Source organism: Salarias fasciatus, chromosome 5, assembly GCF_902148845.1.
Source record: "Salarias fasciatus chromosome 5, fSalaFa1.1, whole genome shotgun sequence".
NCBI lineage: Eukaryota > Metazoa > Chordata > Actinopteri > Blenniiformes > Blenniidae > Salarias > Salarias fasciatus.
In genome coordinates this window covers 31747251-31766422 of record NC_043749.1, presented here as the reverse complement: position 1 = coordinate 31766422, position 19172 = coordinate 31747251, and the positions used below count along the sequence as shown (strand labels likewise).

At 47.7% G+C, this 19172-nt stretch overlaps 1 protein-coding gene across 9 annotated transcripts in view; it reads left to right on the top strand.

The window, feature by feature from the left end:
- ptprt (protein tyrosine phosphatase receptor type T) overlaps positions 1-18103 on the top strand; it is a 279550-nt gene extending 261447 nt beyond the window's left edge. For all 9 annotated transcript variants that reach the window (XM_030091481.1, XM_030091480.1, XM_030091479.1 and 6 more), the window contains 9 exons: positions 1997-2151; positions 5277-5412; positions 8430-8579; positions 8668-8841; positions 8921-9052; positions 9268-9393; positions 11575-11738; positions 16199-16334; positions 18042-18103. In XM_030091481.1, the coding sequence (XP_029947341.1) occupies positions 1997-2151; positions 5277-5412; positions 8430-8579; positions 8668-8841; positions 8921-9052; positions 9268-9393; positions 11575-11738; positions 16199-16334; positions 18042-18095 (1227 nt within the window). In that variant the 3' untranslated portion in view covers positions 18096-18103. The remainder of the gene's footprint in view (positions 1-1996; positions 2152-5276; positions 5413-8429; positions 8580-8667; positions 8842-8920; positions 9053-9267; positions 9394-11574; positions 11739-16198; positions 16335-18041) is intronic.
- Positions 18104-19172: the final 1069 nt, after the last annotated feature.

Here is a 19172-nt window from a genome sequence, read left to right as displayed (position 1 = left end):
AGGTCAGGATTCAAAGATACAAGCTGGAGGCAGATCTGTTGCCATGTTTGACTTCAGTAGGGATCAAACTCTGGAGTTATTTAAATACCACACCATCACTCCGGGGTTGTCTGGCAGATGGAATTTAACGTTGCGTTGTGATGGAATCATTCTGACTGGAGGGCTGCAGAGTAGTCAATAAATGTGAAATGAGTGATTCTGGTCCTTTGTTTAAAGATATGCTTAATAATCACTTCTTCAGTGTGAGGTTGTGTTTTTAATGGAGATGCGAGAAGTGAGCACATCGAATCTCAGACCAGAGAAACCCTGTCGGTAACGGTTTTACTGTGAACTGAATTTCAGTTTGAAAACTTGATCAACAGAGACTTTCAGAGAAGCAGCATTAGCGATGGCGCTTAATCTGTGTTTATATGGGACTTTTTATTCCTCTATAAATCAGAATAAAGCCTAATCCTGCTCTCAAATGACCATGTAAACGCCCGAAGACTTTTATTCAGATTTAAGTTTAAGTTCGAACAGACCGGTGGGTTCATCCTCCTCTGGAAGCGGATTTATATTCTAATGAGGCGACTTCGTTCTGGTCGTTCTGCTCCATCATGGTGACGCAAATTTCCAAGATGGCGGCTCGAATGGCAAGTTTCAACTCGTTCGGAGATCATTTATTCAACGGCAGTTTCAGAAGAATTGGATGTAATGAAACGAGCAGATGGACAGGCGTTTAACAATGAGGACATTTTCAAAGGTGTAGCTTCAGTGTTAATCGAGAAAGAGAGAGAAAAACGCCGTTTACTTCCTGGAGACGTCAGTACGTCACGGCCGCCCGTCCAATCAGAACGCTGCACGGACCCCGGCGTGAGAGAGGAGTTAATCCTTCATTTTTCCCATGAAAACACCAATATCGTGAATGTAACCAATTCTGAATTAAAAACCCCAAATAACCACACTCAGTAGCCTAACTGGTAACCCGATCACTCAACTACGGAGCAGAAATTTGGTTTCGTAGCATTGATTAAGTGCTCGTAAAGGAACTCGGTAATAGTATTGACAAGTTTGTACTCTTCCTTACAAAAGTGATATCCCCACTCAAAACTGATAAACTAACCCATCAGCTGTGACGGGCCTCCGAGAGGCCGTGTGTTGTGTGAATGAAATCCTCTCTGTTAGAAATGAGTGTGTGTGAGGACGGCGTTCGCCGGCTCTCTGTGTTTCTGGAGGCCTTCATTGAAACGTGGAGATGCCGTCTCACGCTGCCGTCTCACGCTGCCGTCTCACGCTGCCGTCTCGGCTTCCCGTCGTCTCCGCCTCTGTTCCAGACGCAGTCCTGTGCTGACCTGCTTTCTTTATTCACTGCCTCTGTCCTGGAATTCAGTTCCCTCCGTTAGTGAATTTGTTTATCTGAAATGCATTTTTCGTTTCCTCCTACCTGAGTGGAAAGGAGCCATTTGCTGCTGTCACCTTTAAGTACCTCTTACAGGCCCAAGCAGCTCGCTGACGGTTAAATATCCAGAATTTCCTTGTAAATTGTTCAGCGGAGCTGAACTGTAGCGTTTCATCCTGTAAGTCTCTCCCTGAAGGGCCATCATGAGATTTGTGAAATCAATTAATCTCTTTTTTTTTGTGTGTGTGTGGAGCCAAAATGGCCTTCAGTTTCCTCAAATCTCCTCTGTAAATTAGGCAAATGAGCCACAATAAGTCTTCTTGCCTCTCATTCCCACAAGTGGCCCAAAGTGCCGACTTGACATCCGCAAGATTGATTTATTTTCTATCTGAAGCCAAAGACGAATCAAGACCCGAATATTCCTGAAAGTCCCAGCTGTAAATGAAAGTCTCGAACCATGATATGTCTTCCTGTGAGTCTTTCCCCCAAAAGAACCATGAAAGGCTTCAGGAGATTCATGCGCTCCTCGCCGCCGCTTTTCATCGAGAGACGGGATCTTTTTCCCGTAGTGAAACACTGAACTGCAGGTAACGGCTGCTCGCTCTGCGTGTCTTTCAGAAGGGCCACCACGAGATCCGCGAGCTGCGCCAGTTCCACTTCACCAGCTGGCCCGACCACGGCGTGCCCTGCTACGCCACGGGGCTGCTGGGCTTCATACGGCAGGTCAAGTTCCTCAACCCCCCCGACGCCGGGCCCATCGTGGCCCACTGCAGGTAGGACGATGGCGTGTACGGCGGTGTGTACGGCAGTGTGTATGGTGGTGTGTATGGTGGTGTGTACGGCAGTGTGTGTGGTGGTGTGTATGGTGGTGTGTACGGCAGTGTGTATGGTGGTGTGTATGGTGGTGTGTACGGCGGTGTGTACGGCAGTGTGTGTGGTGGTGTGTATGGTGGTGTGTACGGCAGTGTGTGTGGTGGTGTGTATGGTGGTGTGTATGGTGGTGTGTATGGTGGTGTGTATGGTGGTGTGTACGGCGTCCCTCAGGGTGTACGCAGGTATATATACCCGCTCTGCCCACTTCCTGAAACCCAAACCTCAGTCCTAAATCCTCACGAGTCAGTCCAGAGCGGCGGGTCCGTCACGGCTTACATTTTATTTATGACCTACAAACACATTTTGCCTCACTTTACCCACAATTCTCTTTCCTTTGTTCCCTTTTTCTGTAGGAGGTAAGACAATAGCACAGCTCCCAGGAGGCATGTGATCTCACACACACTCACACACACACACACACACACAGAACCGCCACTCCATTTTATCCATAAATGAGATTGATGGCGTTAACCTTTAAAAAGTGGGAGGAAAAAGAAGCTCGCACTCCACTCCCAACCCACCAAAGACAGACAGAAAGAAGAAGCGGCGGCGGTGTAAAAATCCCCCCTGGCGACAGTATATTTAACCTCCGTGTTCTGTTCTTTATGGGATGTTACAGTTCAACTCTGGGGCCAAGTTGTCAGCAGGAATGATCTTTGAAAGGTCGACGTTTTCACAAGATACGAGAAAAAAAAAAAAAAAAAAAGAAAAGGAATAAAAGGTTCAGTTGAGGTTCCTCATCTTGTCACCAGAATCTAAAATTAACGTATTCCATTTGGTGGTCGTCGTTCGTCCAACGCCTTCGGTCGGCTGTGCCGCAGAGAGAACGAACTTCCCACCCTGCAGAGGTTTTCTCTGCACGCTCTCGGAAAAATCCAGAAACCGTCATCCAGACACGACGCCGCCATCTTCTCTTTTCACTGCTGAAGTTATACTGAGGTGAAGAGGAGAGGTTTCTTCTAGTGAACGAGAAGTGGAACATCCTGAACGTCTTCTGCTCGATGGAAGCAGCTCAAAGCCTGAAAAAACTCTTTTTTGTTTGTTGCGCGTCTCTGAACCCTCCGGTGATGCTGACCATTGGCTGCTACCAGCCCGACTGTGGCTTTATCAGGGAAATACTCGCTTATTTTTATCAAAATAAACCTCGTTCTATACATTCCAGCAGCCGATCGCCGTCTTGGTGCTGAAATAAGAGACCACCGCCGTACAGAGATCAGGGGATCGCCCCCTGTCAGAGCCATCAGACCCACAACAGACTTGTTTCCCCAATACTTGGACCAGGACGTGTTGAGGGAGGTTCAGGATCTTGTTTTTAAGTGACATGAGACAAACCATCTCAGACTTTCTGGAATTGGCCTCATTGTTATAGAACGTGATCACAACTACAAAAGGAGCGAAACTTTACAGGATATTGTGCATTAACAAAAGTGCACACACACACACACACACACACACACACACACAGGAAAAGCCACGGGGCTTTGATTGAATGAGTTTGAGGAAATATGGATATTTCACGAAGCGGCGGCCTTGATTTGTCGTCCAAACACGTTTAACGACGCACAACAGAAGAGAGGCGGGGCCACAGAGCGGCAGCGGCGAGCGCCACGAGACAGACCGTCAGAGAGTGTGGACGGACGGACAGACGGGCAGGAAGTTATGGCAGTCACTTCCAATTTCCGGGGCCACTCTGACGCTGCTGGCCTGTGTGTCACACACACACACACACACACACACACACACACACACACACACACACACACACACACACACACACGGAGAGGCCCAGCAGTATTCTGGTCTCAACATTAATCACAGGGGTTGACAGGTAATCTGCTGAGGCGCTCCCTTCTTTTTCCTCCTCTTTCTCTTTTTTATCTTCCTTCTCTTCTCCTCCTCCTCTTACCTTCCTCTTTTCCACCTGTCTCTCTCTCTCTCTCTCTCTCTCTCTCTCTCTCTCTCTCTCTCTCTCTCTCTCTCTCTCTCTCTCTCTCTCTCACGTCTGCAAACTGTCAGAGGGATTGCAGAGTGAACGATCGGCCTCCCCCCTCCCTCCCTCTCTCTCATCCCTTCATGCTTCGTCCTCTCCATCCCTCCATCCGTGCCTCCTTTTCCTTCCCTGATCTCTCCCTTGTGACGACTGCTTCCATCAGCACCAGTCGCTAACCTCTTCCTTCCATTCCCTTCATCTCCTCCTCCTCCTCCTCCTCCCCCCTCAGTTATTCGGTCCATCCATCCATCTGTTGGTTTTCCTCTCCATCCATCTCGTCCTCCCTGCAGGCATTGCTGTTCAGGATGTGTCGCCTTAACACCTGACACGGAGTATTAAAGTCTCTACGTGTGTGAGTGTGTGTGTGTGAGTGTGTGTGTGTGTGTGTGTGTGTGTGTGTGTGTGTGTGTGTGTGTGTGTGTGTGTGTGTGTGTTTCCTGACACACAGTAACCAAACCTGTAGGATTTGCCGGTGAATCCCTGAGCAGACACCAATAAGACGTGTGACATTATATTCTTATTATCAGTCGTTAGTCACTGTTTGCTGATTATCCCGATCACAGAGCGGCTCTGGCAGCTCGTTGGATTCCTGAGTAATCTTTGTTGGTCACGCAAACATTCGTCACTGTGTGGTGCAGCGAGGGAAGCTGCACATTTCCAGATCTATTGTTCCCCTTTATAAATAAACAGGCCTTTTTATATCGACACTGCTGATGTAGTGAGAGAGCCAGCAGGACTGCCGAGCAGAAAGCAACATCAGAGAAGATTTAGGTTTTTTTAGGAGCGTTCATTTTTAAGCTCCGGAAGTCAATAAGTGAAGAGTTTCTATAGATGGAACCTACTTGATCTCCAGCCGGACGACTAAATAGATCAAGACAGTAGCTCTGCTTTAACAGAATTTTAAAGGCATCTTTGCTTCAGAGCTGCAGGTCAGATGAATTCCAAAAATCGGGTCCTTTGAATATGATTCCGAAGTTGTTGATTTTGTGTCGGTGTACATAGAATAACTGGTGACGGTTCTGAATCGTTCTGCAGCGCCGGTGCCGGGAGGACGGGCTGCTTCATCGCAGTGGACATCATGCTGGACATGGCAGAGAACGAGGGAGTGGTGGACATCTTCAACTGCATCCGGGAGCTGCGGTCACAGCGGGTCAACATGGTTCAGACGGAGGTGAGGGCTCGGGCCTGTTTCCAGTACAGCGTTCGCCAGTTTGAGCTGGTTCTGAGGTGGACAGCTGTCATTTGGTTCGGGAGTCCGTTTAGAGAGCAACGCAACTCGGAGCCATTGACAACGCAACTTTTTGGTAATGGCTCTCAGGGTGGAAACTTTTGAAAATGCTCTGTTTCCATGGAAACGGGAGTTCCACAGCCATGGCAGTTGTTCTGCGTGTGCTCGCTAGATTTAATTATGTATTTATTTCAAGCAAAAACACATTTAAATGAATTGAACAGATAACAGTAATCTAAATAATACATGAATGAGAAGCAGCAGGTGGATAGACAAGATTTTCCTCCTGATTGTCTTGAATCCCATTCCAGATTCTCCTGGTCCTGGTTCTGGTTCCAGTCCAGATACTCCTGGATTTGGTAGTTTTAGCATTGAAAGTCATCATAATAACAATGTAATAATGTGTGTGTGGTTTCAAGACAAACAGCACCAACTAGTGGCCCAACAAGCTCGCTGCATGCATCGTTTTCAGTGTTTGTTCCGTCGCCGTGTGAAGACAAAACTGGCGTTTTCAGCTGAAACGTCGTGGTGTGGACGGGGCCTGGCTCTGCCTGTTCCTTCAGTTCAGCCACAAATAGTCCAATAAATCTATTTGTTTGTCAGACAAAGCATAAAGAAATGAAAGCAGCGGACTCTCAATATACTTTCTGTTTGCAGTCAAATGTGAACCCGGAGGAAGATAATAAAAAAGTGAGACGATGCTTCTTGCAGTCATCCATCATCCATTCTATTCAGAGTATTAATATTTAACTTTCCCTGAATAATAGATGACACAAGTACAAAAAACACACATATAGACAGTGCACACAAACTCTAAATCAAACAAACACACATTGAGATGCAGACAGATTGACTATTCTGGGCCTGTACGTGACGGGCTGCCAGACACACCGACGGCGGCGTCTTCCCGAAGATCCATTTCTTGAAAAGTCATTTTCTGAGCCCGGAGTCGAGCGCTATCCTTTACACAGTGTGGTAATTTGTTCTAATTCTGCGCTATCAATCATTTTTAAAGAGCCGGTGTCTCTCAGCGCCGGGCGTCTCGCATCGGAACAGAAGTGTTCATTTCTTCTCTAAGCTACCTTAAGCCGACCTAATCCATCCCGCCTCTGCATCCCATTTGTGCTGCTGATGAAAAAATATCCAAAGAGTCAACTTTTCCAGGAATAAAGAGAAACGGCCTCATTTTCACACTGACAGCTCCGGCTCTGAGCTTGAAATTGACTTTTTGAACGGGGGTCGGAGAAGTTACCCAGGGCGTCACGTTGATTGTTTTCATAAGACAGCAGCGGCGTGAAGGCTCGTTTTCTATGCGTGTGTGTGTGTGTGTGTGCGCGTGTGTGTGTGGGCCCTCAAAATGCACACTTGAAACCAAGCTGAATGCATCCTGCCTTTTGAATATGTGTGGGAGCAATTTGTGTCAGTGTTGGAGCCGCTTGACGCTATTATAATCCTGCTCCGCACAACACAAAGCAATTAATCTTTTAAAAGGCACAGGGGGAAGGAGTGTGTGTGTGTGTGTGTGTGTGTGTGTGTGTGTGTGTATGTGTGTGTGTGTGTGTGTGTGTGTGTGTGTGTGTGTCGGGGTCATTCCAGTGATGCTTTTAAACACTCCTCACTGCTCCAAGGGCAAAAATCAACTTTCACAGGAGAGAGAGGGAGGGGGGAATCAGACCGGGAGATAAAATGAGGAGCAAATTGAAAAGACGAGTGGCGGCAGGCGGACGGCGGCGAGACGGAAACACGAGCCGAACTCGCTGCTGCTCAAGCCGGACCGGCGGCAGGACGGGCTGATAAAAGTGCAGAAAGCCACCAGACACGCTCTTTAAATAACAGTAACTTAAAGGAAAGCAGCGGCGTCCAGAGGAAAACAATGTGCCGGTTGTTGAGTGTTCTGCTGCGATAGTGTTTGATTTGGTCCATAGGACTGACGCATTCGTCCCAAAATATGGAGAACTGTGCAAAAACTGTGCTTGAACATCGACTTTAGCTGAGGATATCTACTTTAAACATGCATCCAGTACGTCTGGGAAGTTAAATTTACAACGTTTTGTAGATAATGTATGAGAAAATGATAAAGTAAAGCTTATATCAAGGTTTTTAATGAACAAAATGGTTTAAATACATGTAATTTTGCAAAACTTTCTAAGAGATATGACTGTGTATTTGGTATATATATAACTTTAAACTTTATTTATGAAGCACTTTTCATATTTGGAAAAAACAACACAAAGAGTTTTACAGTATTAAAAACTAAAATCAGTGTGTCCACACATCAGGCCTTCAGTTTTTACTTTACACACATTTCAGTGTGTTTTATAGCTGTTGCTTTACCCCAACTGTGTCAAATATAAGGCCTGTGGGCCAAAACTGGCCCGCAAGAGGTTCCAGTATGGCCAAAAAAATCACCCATTTGTCCAAAATGTCAAAGAAAACAGAATTTCCTGAGGCCGGTTTATTATGTAGAGAAGACAGGAGCTGAGCGGTGAGGCGGGACATCGGCGGCGATGCTGCCATGAGAGCCGGAGATCCGGTGTTGGTGTCAGAGCCAGGCTGTCGGCGGAAACTCCAGCACCAGACGGTTTCATTAAAATTGGCTTCATGTTAATTCTGGGGTGGTTTTTGGTGGTAATTGTTTGGTTTTCCAAAACTACAGACGTATACGCTGCACCGCCACCAATAATAACTTTAATATTTAAAGGGTCTGTTTTACTGGTTTGATCCACTCGAGACGAACCTGGGCTCGCTGGACTAACCAGCTGTCTTCATTCAGGTCCAGCTGCCTGAGACGCTCTTCAGCCACGTGTTTGGTCTGTTTGAGGCGGATTGTTTCATTGCAGCAGGACTTCAGTGGGTTGTAGCCTGGTTTCCCGCAAGACGGTTAAGCCGAACCACGAGTGTGTTCTGTCTCACTGTTCTGTTCCCGGCTCAGGGTTTGACCTGTGGTTCTGGTCTTCCAGGAGCAGTACGTGTTCGTTCACGACGCCATCTTGGAGGCGTGTCTATGCGGGAACACAGCCATCCCCGTGTGCGAGTTCAGGGCCGTTTACTACAACATCAGCAGGCTGGACCCCCAGACCAACTCCAGCCAGATCAAAGACGAGTTCCAGGTGAGCGCACGCACGCACACACACACACACACACACACGCACACACAGAAACTAATGAGTGATCCTCCGATGTCCCTGTTGGGTTTAGACTCTGAACATAGTGACCCCTAGAGTGCGTCCGGAGGACTGCAGCGTGGGTTTGTTGCCCAGGAACCACGATAAGAACCGCAGCATGGACGTGCTGTCGGCGGACCGCTGCCTGCCGTTCCTCATCTCGGTGGACGGAGAGAGCTCCAACTACATCAACGCCGCGCTGATGGACGTGAGTTCCAGTCGGGACCGGCTCGCGCGCCCGCCGTTCTCGCTCGTTACTGACCGGGGTCCGTTTCGAACTCTTCCAGAGCCACAAGCAGCCGGCGGCCTTCATCGTTACCCAGCATCCTTTGCCCAACACGATGGGCGACTTCTGGAGGCTGGTGTTCGACTACAACTGCTCCTCCATCGTGATGCTCAACGAGATGGACGCGGCGCAGGTACAGCAGCAAACACGCGGCCCGCGGGCCAAAAACCGGCCCGGAATAACACCCAGAATGCAGCAGCGAGGGGAGATTGATGTTTTTGGCGTCTCACCATATTTAGAATCGGGTTTATGTTGAGTCTGACTGTGAGGGTGGCTGAATCATGACTTCCTGTCCCTCCTGCGGGTTTGGGTCGTGTCTCACGCCGCCGTCCTCCCTCCGTCCTGCAGCTGTGCATGCAGTACTGGCCGGAGAAGAGCTCGTGTTGCTACGGCCCCATCCAGGTGGAGTTCATATCCGCCGACATCGACGAAGACATCATCAACCGAATCTTCAGGATCTGCAACATGGCCCGGGTACTTAGCCTGCTCTCCCTCTGCCGGGACTCTCCTCTCTCAGGGACTCTCAGGAGCTCCTGAGAATTACAGCCGTGGAGAAAACTGTCAGAATGTAAATCAGCTCCGACACACTCCTCACTGCGCCTCACTTTAAAACCACACTGGCTCTGTGGAGACGCCGTTTCTGACTCGGGGTGAGTGCAGGGAGGCTTCAGTGGAGGGAAGGTTCTCATCGGGTATGGTTCAAAGGTCACGTTAGGGGTTGACGTGCATTATGTCATCATATAATACTGTAGATGCATACTTTACATGCATATATAATTATACACGTTTTATAATTCTCAACTTTGTGGCTTAATTCCAGTGAACTGACCAGTGAGGAAAACATTAGCTTCCATTCAAAAGCTCCTTTAAACTCAGTGTAGCCTTTGGACAAGTTATTTTGACTATGAGGAATATCAGAAAGTTAAGAAGCCTTTATAAATTCATTATTTATTCAAATATTCATTTTTTTACTTTAACAAAGAATCATTTGCTGAAAAACAGCGACTGAATAAAGTTCTCATGAGCAACAGTGTTACACGTCTAGAATCAATAAATCCTTCAATAGATCAGGATGAATAAATAGATGCTCCAGATAGAAGATAGATAGATCCATGTTTTGTCACATCAGGATTCAGTGACTTTTAATGAAATATGGAACAAAAAATGAACAAAAGTCTTTTTGTGTTTACAGGATTCGTTTTAGGAATGATTTCTACATGAACTGATTAAAATCTGTTTTCCGTTCCACCTTTATAAGAAAAACATTTGCACATCTGCAGTGACCTGCTGGATTTACCCACAATTCTCAGAGAAATGAGGAACATTTTTAATTCGATCATACAAAACGTATTCCCATAAAAGGACATTTTACCCAAAGATCACGGCAGAGTCATTCAGATCGGATGAAGGTTCAGGAGGAAGAAGCAGCAGTTTGGAAACACTCTGACAGCTTTTCTCCACACACTTCTGTCTCCACACACACTTCTACCTCCACACTCTTCTTTTTCATGTCTCTGAGCGTCGCTGAAACAAAACGCTTCTCTGGAAATCGCTGCCATGTAAATGGTTCCTCTGTCTCCTTCTTCCCTTTCCTCTCCTCTCCTCTCCTCCATCCCCTCCTCTCCTCTCCTCCCTCCTTCATCCCCTCCTCTCCTCTCCTCTCCCTCCTCTTGTTACTCCCTCCTCATCTCATTTTCTCGCTCATCCATGACGGTACGACTCTAGTGGTGCCTTATCGTCTGCATGCTCCTATAGCGCTTAGTGAACTCCTCACTACCCCACTCTCTATATTCAGAGTGTGTGTGTGTGTGTGTGTGTGTGTGTGTGTGTGTGTGTGTGTGTGTGTGTGTGTGTGTGTGTGTGTGTGTGTGTGTGTGTGTGTCTTCCTCTCCAACACATCACCGGTCTAGTGTGAAATGGCTCATATCATCGCAATAACAGCACATCTCACAGTGTGAGAGCAGCTCCAGCCTCGCTGAGTCTGTACCAGCAGCCACTAAGCCATCAAATGAGGAGGGAAACGGTCGGAGAGGAGGAAGGCGGAGAGGTTTCAGAGAGAGAAATGGAAATATATAAATAAATAAGAGCGGCACAGAAAGAAAAATGGCCACGAGGGGAAAGAGAGCGAGTCGTGGGGAAGTTTGAAGAAGAGCTGATTGGTGGGAATGAGGAGAAGACGCTGAGGAGGAAGAGCAGGTGTTCTGAGGAGAGGAGTGTTTATTGTGGTTGTGTGAGTGTGTGTGAGTGTGAAGATGTCAGCGTGCGTCAGTGTGTGTGGCTGTAAATCAGCCTGACACTGACGGCGTGTTTTCGGCGTTTGGTGCGGCGGATGCCAGCCGCCTGGGGCCAGACGACTGAAAACACGCCGCGCGCGCCGTGAAATTGAATTAAAACATTATAAGCCGTCCTCTTTGTCGAGTCCAATCCCATTTCTTTTAAAGGCATTTGTTCCAAACAAGAACTAATTGGAGCATAAAAGCCCCGAAAACACATTAAAAGTGCTTTATGTATCGGTTTCGCACCAGGACGTCGCGTCTGAAAGAGACGGTCGCCGCCGGCAGCGGCAGGCTGGACCAACCGGCAGCTCCTCTCCTTTTCTAAGGAGATCCGGAGGCATTGTCCGTGTCTGAGGTGTGTCCCTGCGTCTCCCCGCAGCCCCAGGACGGCTACCGCCTGGTGCAGCACTTCCAGTTCATCGGCTGGCCGGCCTACCGGGACACGCCTCTGTCCAAGCGCTCCATCCTGCAGCTGGTCCGGCGGCTCGCCAAGTGGCAGGAGCAGTACGACGGCGGCGACGGGAGGACCGTGGTGCACTGCCTGTGAGTGGATCTCACACACACACACACACACACACACACACACACTGCGTGAGCCTCCGCTGGGCTTTAACATTGAACCATTTTTCAAATCGGATTAATATAAACGGTGTCAAATCGAGCAAAATTCATAACAATCAAGTTACAACTGACAAACGTCCGATCAGCTGTAGAGAAACGGCCTCTAGGTTGAGTTAACGGTGATTTCTGTTACCTGTTGTCCATGAATGAAAAAAATACAGACTTTTCCAAACTGTATTGTCTTTGCCGAATCAAAGAAAAGCTTCAGAGTTCCTGTTTAAAGGTTATTACGGTTCTATTTCACCTCTCAAGATGAATCTGGGCTGAAGTTAGATGTTTGACGCCCCTGGTTTAGCAGATTGTTTGAAGCACAGAAAGCTTTTCTGTGAGAAAATAGCACCACATTTCCTATATATCTCATCAAACATCTGACCCGCAGGATGAAATCAGCCAATCAGGTGATTCAAACTGACCAAAACAACAGAGATGCCAAAAAATTATTAGAAATTATTATTGTATTTTGCAGGGTTCGCACTGTTTTTAGGAAAGCAGAAGAAGAGTGTTTGAGAGGCGAGCATTAGCATCCAGCCTCTCTGCTGAAGGCTGCAGAGAGCTTGTTTATTGATAAGCTGAAGATCTCAGAGCCGCCTGAAGCTCAAGGTCGAGTCGTATTCTTGATTTTTGGATGCGGTGAAATCAAAAAGTCAATGCGGGCGTCAGATTCCACTCCATTTTTCAGGAGGAGGCGTCATTAGAGATGGTTTCATGTCGAATTAATGTTTGCTTTTCGGGTTTGGTGAAAACATCATGAATGTAACGTTGAATTTGTTCTGATCTGAGCTGAACAAACGAAGCTGCTCGTGAGGAAGGGCGGCGCCGGCGGCTGTAAAACCCAGAGCAGGGAGATTAGAGGGAGGTTCGCTCATAGTCACACGTGCACACTGGCCGTGCACAGAGCGCAGCACCGCCAATCAGGCTCTCCGGCTGAGCGTCTTCACTGTTTTCTCTGTATGTCAGAGACACAGTCAGTTTTTATTGATCGCAGGAGATACGATGAAAGAGTCACTAAATGTTTGTAGAAGTAAAATGATCCACATCTGTTAGTCGATGTTCCACCGCCACCTGGGCGCGGCGTGATTATTCTGGTTACTGATCTCAAAGCAGGCGTGTTGAAGTGGTTCCGGTTCGGGGTGAACTGAAGAATTGAAGACTGGGACGGTTCACATCCGGCTCGTTTACACCACGTTTCCACGCAGAAACACAGACCGGAGCCTGACAGAAACAGAGAGCATGGATCTATACATTAACATCATCGACTTTGTAGACGGCCCGTTCTTTTGGAACGCTCACAGCTGATGCAGAGCATGAAGGTACAGATTTTGAGCCACATTTCTGACGTTACGGTTGCCGGATATCGGTCCATGAAGGCCCAAATCACCTTGAAGTACAGTCGTATGGCAAAAACATCCTGCCACAATTCTTCCTTTATATTAAGTTGTCAGATTAATTTGTAAGTTTTTGAACAGTGCAACCAAACCGTGCACACACACATATGACCATGTGCCACATATCAGAATATTCTGCTGTCTATCCCTCTTTGGTAAACGTTATATAGTGCCTTTCCACACTGCTGCAGCAGAGCCCAAGGCGCTTTATGCTACTGTACATACCACATTCACCCATTCACATTCACACATTCACACACCAGTGGAGGATAGCAGATGGATGGATGGATGTTAAAATATGCCGAATACCTGCTGCATCCGTACCGACAGAAAGACGCTTCCCATCCTTGGATCCAGCTGTAGTTTGATCACATGACCAGACGCCGTCTGTCGCTCTGAAGGAAATTCTCTGAATCAGCGAGACGGACCTGTGTGAGAATGAAAACGTCTTTTGAGGAGAGACTAGCTGTGAGTGACGGGCATGTGAGCGCGTTCTGCTTCTGGCGAGCGGCGGCTAATCAAGCCCAGCTATTGATTTCACACACTCTGTAATACCGGTGATAAGGAGAAACATGATGGCTCAATCAGGAGCTGCTGAAAATGGATTCTTCTTTCTCTCTCTGCTCTTCACTCGTTCTGCGGGTTCGGAGGCCGGCGGGTGTTTAACGCCGAGCACACTTCTCATTTTCAGCGGGAAAGCCTTTTGGAAAGTAGTGAGGAGGAGCACGGCGAACACGTCGGCCTGCTGAGACGCCTTTAGCTGCAGAAGGAAGCTGAGGACCGAGAGCAGCGCCACCTCTGACAAATCTGGATTCACGTCCTGCAGAGTCATCGCTTTACCGGCGATGCCATTTTCACTCGGTTGGTGAAAATGGCATTAGCATGTAAACCTGTACATTCTTCATTTTACACAGGTTTTACAAGATTTCAATTGTGTCTGCAGCCATTTTAATTGGAGCAGATGTGGACATGTTGGTCACCTTTCACTTGACGGGTGGAGCATCAATGACAGTGTGACAGTACCAGATAGAAAGACCGACCTGCATCCTGATCACCTCTGAAGTGGCTTCACTGGCAGTTTGGCGACGCTCCACAAACGTCCCGTCACAGTTCAGTGGGATATCAGCCACAGATGTTGAAACTGTTTAAAACGTGTTCGCTTGTCTCCAAACTCTCACTGAATGCTGAAACCATTTTCCTTCCAAACGGAGCAACGTCGCCACGTTTCCTTGATTAGAAGTCGCCGAATTCAAAGCGGTGCGAACCAAACGAGGGCGACCCGGCGTCGGACCGAGATGCGGCGTCGCCGTTGATTCGGCGGCTGATTGGGGGAGACCTCAGGTTCTCCCGCTGTGCCTCGTTCAGACGTTTAATTAAACGCCGCGCTCCCTCCAGATCACAGCCCAGATGCAATTACTGCGCCAGCAGAGACGCGCTCGGTCCACTTGATCTTAAAGACGGTGGGAAGTTTTTCAGGCAGAAGACGATCTCTGATTGGAGACCTGTTGTCTCATGTCGGACAGTATGAGACAAAGTCGAGTCTGGAACGTAACGTATTCGCAGCAGAACCCTGGAACCCAGCTTTAAAGAGTAAACCGCTGCTGGTGGAATGTCTGCAGCTTGCAGTTAATGGTGAGATGAATAAATTAGCCTTCCTGTATGAAGTGCTGCTGCCACAGGAGTCCTGACCCGCCCGGTGCTTCTGCGGTCATTAGGTTCATAGTATTCATGTATTTTAGCTCCAGGATGTTGCTCGACAGCATCGATGCAAAATGCATCAGGTTTTAACCCTGAAAAGTCTTTAAAAAAAATACTCATTCTATGATGGCTGCTGCTGCAGTGGAATGTAAAGTCGATCCGTACATGCTGCTTATTTTATTTCTTTAGTTTCTGTGCTTCTGGAAGTGAGGAAGTGCGTCCTGTGCAGCCGGCTGCAGCCGTCCTGGCATTGTGAAGGCAGAGCAGGTAGACGGCGGCTGATGTTAGTGACGGCTGCCAGTCCGGCCATGTTTTATTCAGTCTGAATGCCGGAGGAATCGAGCTGGAACCGGGAAAGATGGGAAAGGCTGGAGCTGTTTTCATGCTAGGTGGTCGGACTGCTGCCTGCCGATCGGGGCGCACGGCCAGTAAACACACCGTATACACACAGAAATATGTCTTATCCAGGGACAAAGTCGTCCTAAGAAAGTCTGTGGAAGTTTACCAGATGTGGCAAGATGTGGGCCGCACGATTAACCGCCACCGCATCGAAATGGAGGTTTTAACTGCTGCGGGAACCGAAGCGCACAGGGCTGAGGTTTTCCGAGGCATTTGAGTGACAGACCTATCCACCAATCAAAACGTTCGAGTCTCGCATTCCGGCCCACCGGCCAATCAGAATTGACAACAGGAAGCAAGTATGTCTGCACTGCACCGCTGCAGCTAACTAGCGTCAGGTTGCTAACAACAAACCCAGCTCGTGTCGTGAGGAGCAAAAAGTTTTCAGCGTGACTCGTTCTCGGTGTTGTCCCGAACAAACAAATAAATAAATAATAAACTTGCTATGAAAAAATAATTTTGTAAAAGCTGTATAATTAAGTAGAAATAAAATGATAACCTTTTAAAACAGATACGTATGAGGTTGGTGTCACGGCTGCAGGATGGATCCAAAACCCGAAACTTCGAAAAGCCCAACGGCCGCTGTCAATCCAAATAAACTCCAAATAATACGGTGAAGTTTCAAGAGTGAAACTTATCGATTTCCTTCTGAAAGGTCAACTAAAAAAGTGACATTTCAGGGTTGTCTTAATTTACCTTTCTTTGACAGAGACAACACATAATAAACATTCATTTCTGTTACTGTTTAACATCAGCTCACCGAAACTTTTTTTGTTTTTTTTTGCGGAAGAAAGAAAGAAAAACTGAATTTCCAGGTCATCCTGCAGTCAGAGATGATGCTGTTTGCCGATGATGCTCTTCTGTTCGTCATCTTCCGGCTCCTCTCTCGCTCCCTCGCAGTACCGGCGGAGGACGTTCCGGGACATTCTGCGCCATCTGCAGCATCAACGAGATGATCCAGCAGCAGAACATCGTGGACGTTTTCCACACCGTCAAAACTCTGAGGAACAACAAGACCAACATGGTGGAGACGATGGTGAGAGTCCGGCGCCGAGGAACACCAGACTGCGTGTGTGTGTGTGTGTGTGTGTGTGTGTGTGTGTGTGTGTGTGTGTGTGTGTGTGTGTGTGTGTGTGTGTGTGTGTGTGTTCTTGTATTTCTATCCTTGTTGGGGCCAAATGTCCCCACAAGGATAGCAAAACATGGAACGACGTGCCTTGTGGGGACCTTTTTCCGGTCCTAAGTAGGAGAAACAGTGTTTTCTTGACCATGTTGTTGTTACTGAAAAAAGTAAAAGTGCAAAAACATTTCTTTAGGGTTAGGCTTTGTTGTGGTGTGGGTTGGGGTTAGGGTAAGGGTCAGGGTTAGGGGCTAGACATGAATGGGAGTCAATGGACGGTCCCCACAAGGATAGAAATACAAGACTGTGTGTGTGTGTGTGTGTGTGTGTGTGTGTGTGTGTGTGTGTGTGTGTGTGTGAGAGAGACAGCTGTTAACGCTTTGTGGAGAAACGCGTTCATTCATTCATATTCACTCGTCGCTCAGGCAGCAGCTGTCTGGACGCTTTTCTCATCTCCGGCGTCAAGAACATGTCAATTTACTCACTCGCACCTGCCGACACACACACACACACACACACACACACACACACACACACAAACCGACACAATGAAGCGCACGCCAGAAGCGTGAGTGGATTTCACCGATCAATGGCTTCAGTGTTTAGCGGCTCAGTGATGATTTCATTGTGGAGGTAAAGATTTGTTTTGCTCACATACAGATGTGGCCAAACGGCCGCTGGCAGCTTCAGTCGCTCCCGAAACGCCACGGAACTCAACACTCCTGGCGCTCGAGCCTCTGCCGTTTGCCACAGAATGAAACCAGAGGCGTGAAGCGAGCTGGGACTGGGCGGAAGGGGGCTGGGGACGGAGACAGAGGACGGGGGCCGTGCTGAGGCTGGGGGAAACGCGGTGGAATCAGGAAGTTGTCCAGATACTCTGGAAGAAAACAGGCCGTTTACACGATGGCGTTTCCAGTGTTTGTGTTAAAACAGCAGAAACACCGAGAACAGGGAGTCTGAGTCAGGATCTCCTGCCTGAACCTTTAGCGTAAAACCAGAACCTGTGATGCAGAATCGTGGATTCGACTGTTTTTCCAGGATTAGTTGGACTTTCTGAACGTGTCTGCTGCTTCAGCAGCATCACCTGAATGTTTAAATAGTAGTTTCACCTTGAACAGAGAGGGGGGAAAAAAATCACAAATTCAGACAGAATTTATTCCATAAAAATTCAGCAGTTTGAAATTAGAAAAATTGGATTTTCAAACCTTCTTTACAGCTCCGTCTAAAGTCAGCCACACTCAGTGTCTACAAAACTCAATCCAGCGAGACGAGCCCTTCAGTCAGGTGTTTACGTTTTATTTTGGTAAGAAAACAGGAAATGGATGATAAACACACGTCGGGAACAGTGATCTCCGAGAACCGTAGTGAGCAGGACCAGCGTTCCGCGTCCTGCTCAGACCGGAGCTCAAGCGTCTCCAGATCATCTCGTTTTCGTCCGTTTCCTTGACGATGGAGTGTTTTCGAAAAGTTCCAGCTTCAACGCTGTTTTCAGCGCCGTCGTCATGGAAACGGACATTTTTTTTTTCTTCTCGTGACTCGTTGGCCTCACTCCGACGTTCACGTCAGCAACAGAGCGTTTCGTCTCTGACGTTCCTTTTTCTCCGTTCTGCTTCTTTCTCACAGGAACAGTACAAGTTCTGCTACGAAGTGGCTCTGGAGGCGCTGAGCTCCTTCTGATCCCACCGCTCAGGCTCTGTGGTCCTGGGTCCTACCTGTGAGCGTGTGCATGAGTGCGTGCGTGTGTGTGTGTTTTTGTGTGTGTGTGTGAGAGAGAGAGAGAGAGAGAGAGAGAGGCCATGCATATCGGAAAACTCACAAACACACACACACACACAGCCTGTACAGAAGAAAAGAAAATAAGAGCAACAACACTGGTTGTGTGTGTGTGTGTGTGTGTGTGTGTATGTGTGTGTGTGTGTGTGTGTGTGTGTGTGTGTGTGTGTGTGTCTTCTTCAGCAAGACTGAGGACTTTACATGCTTGTACAAAGAAAAAAGAAAAAACTGATATGTGAAAAAAGAAAAGCAGATGTTTAAAGAAGCGCCCCTCCTGCCCCGCCCCTCCCCCTCCTTGCCCCGCCCCCTTACCCCTCCCCCGCTGGGCTGTGATGTGACTATTGTACAGTATTTCCTTTTTAGATCTATTCTACGCCTTGAATGTTGTCTCCCTCTGAAGGTTGGATGCCCGCTGGAAGGTTTTCTTTTCGTTTGAGTCTCCTGAAGTTCTTTAACGGCGCTCCGACTCCGTTCCCACGGCGACCGTTTCCAGTGAAAACGCGGAGCTTGATTTTGGAAGTGGCGCTCAGGGTTTCTGAGCGTTTGTCCAGTTGCCATGGAAACATGGAACTTTCAGAAACCAGAACTCGGAATCGAAGCGTTTTCACTGGAACCGTCGTCGTGGAAACGAGGCCTCACGTTTGGAAACTGGCTTTTTAAAAAAAAAAGTTTTTTTTCTTCTTTTAGAAGCTTTTTCAACTTTTGTCAAAGCAGAACGAGAACAGACTGAAGGTTCTTCTTTCTCTTCATTCCTGCGTTCAGAGGAACTTTCCTCCTTTCCGTCTTTCCAGGGTTCCTGATCAGTCCTTTAAATCTTGCACGGTGCATCCAGCCTTGGTGTAAATAAGACAACCACAGTCAAACAAACAAACATCAATCAATCAATCAATCAATCAATTTATTTTTGTATAGCCCAGTATCACAACAACAGTTGCCTCAGAGGGCTTCAAGATGTTACATTTGTCGGTAAAAGTAAAAACA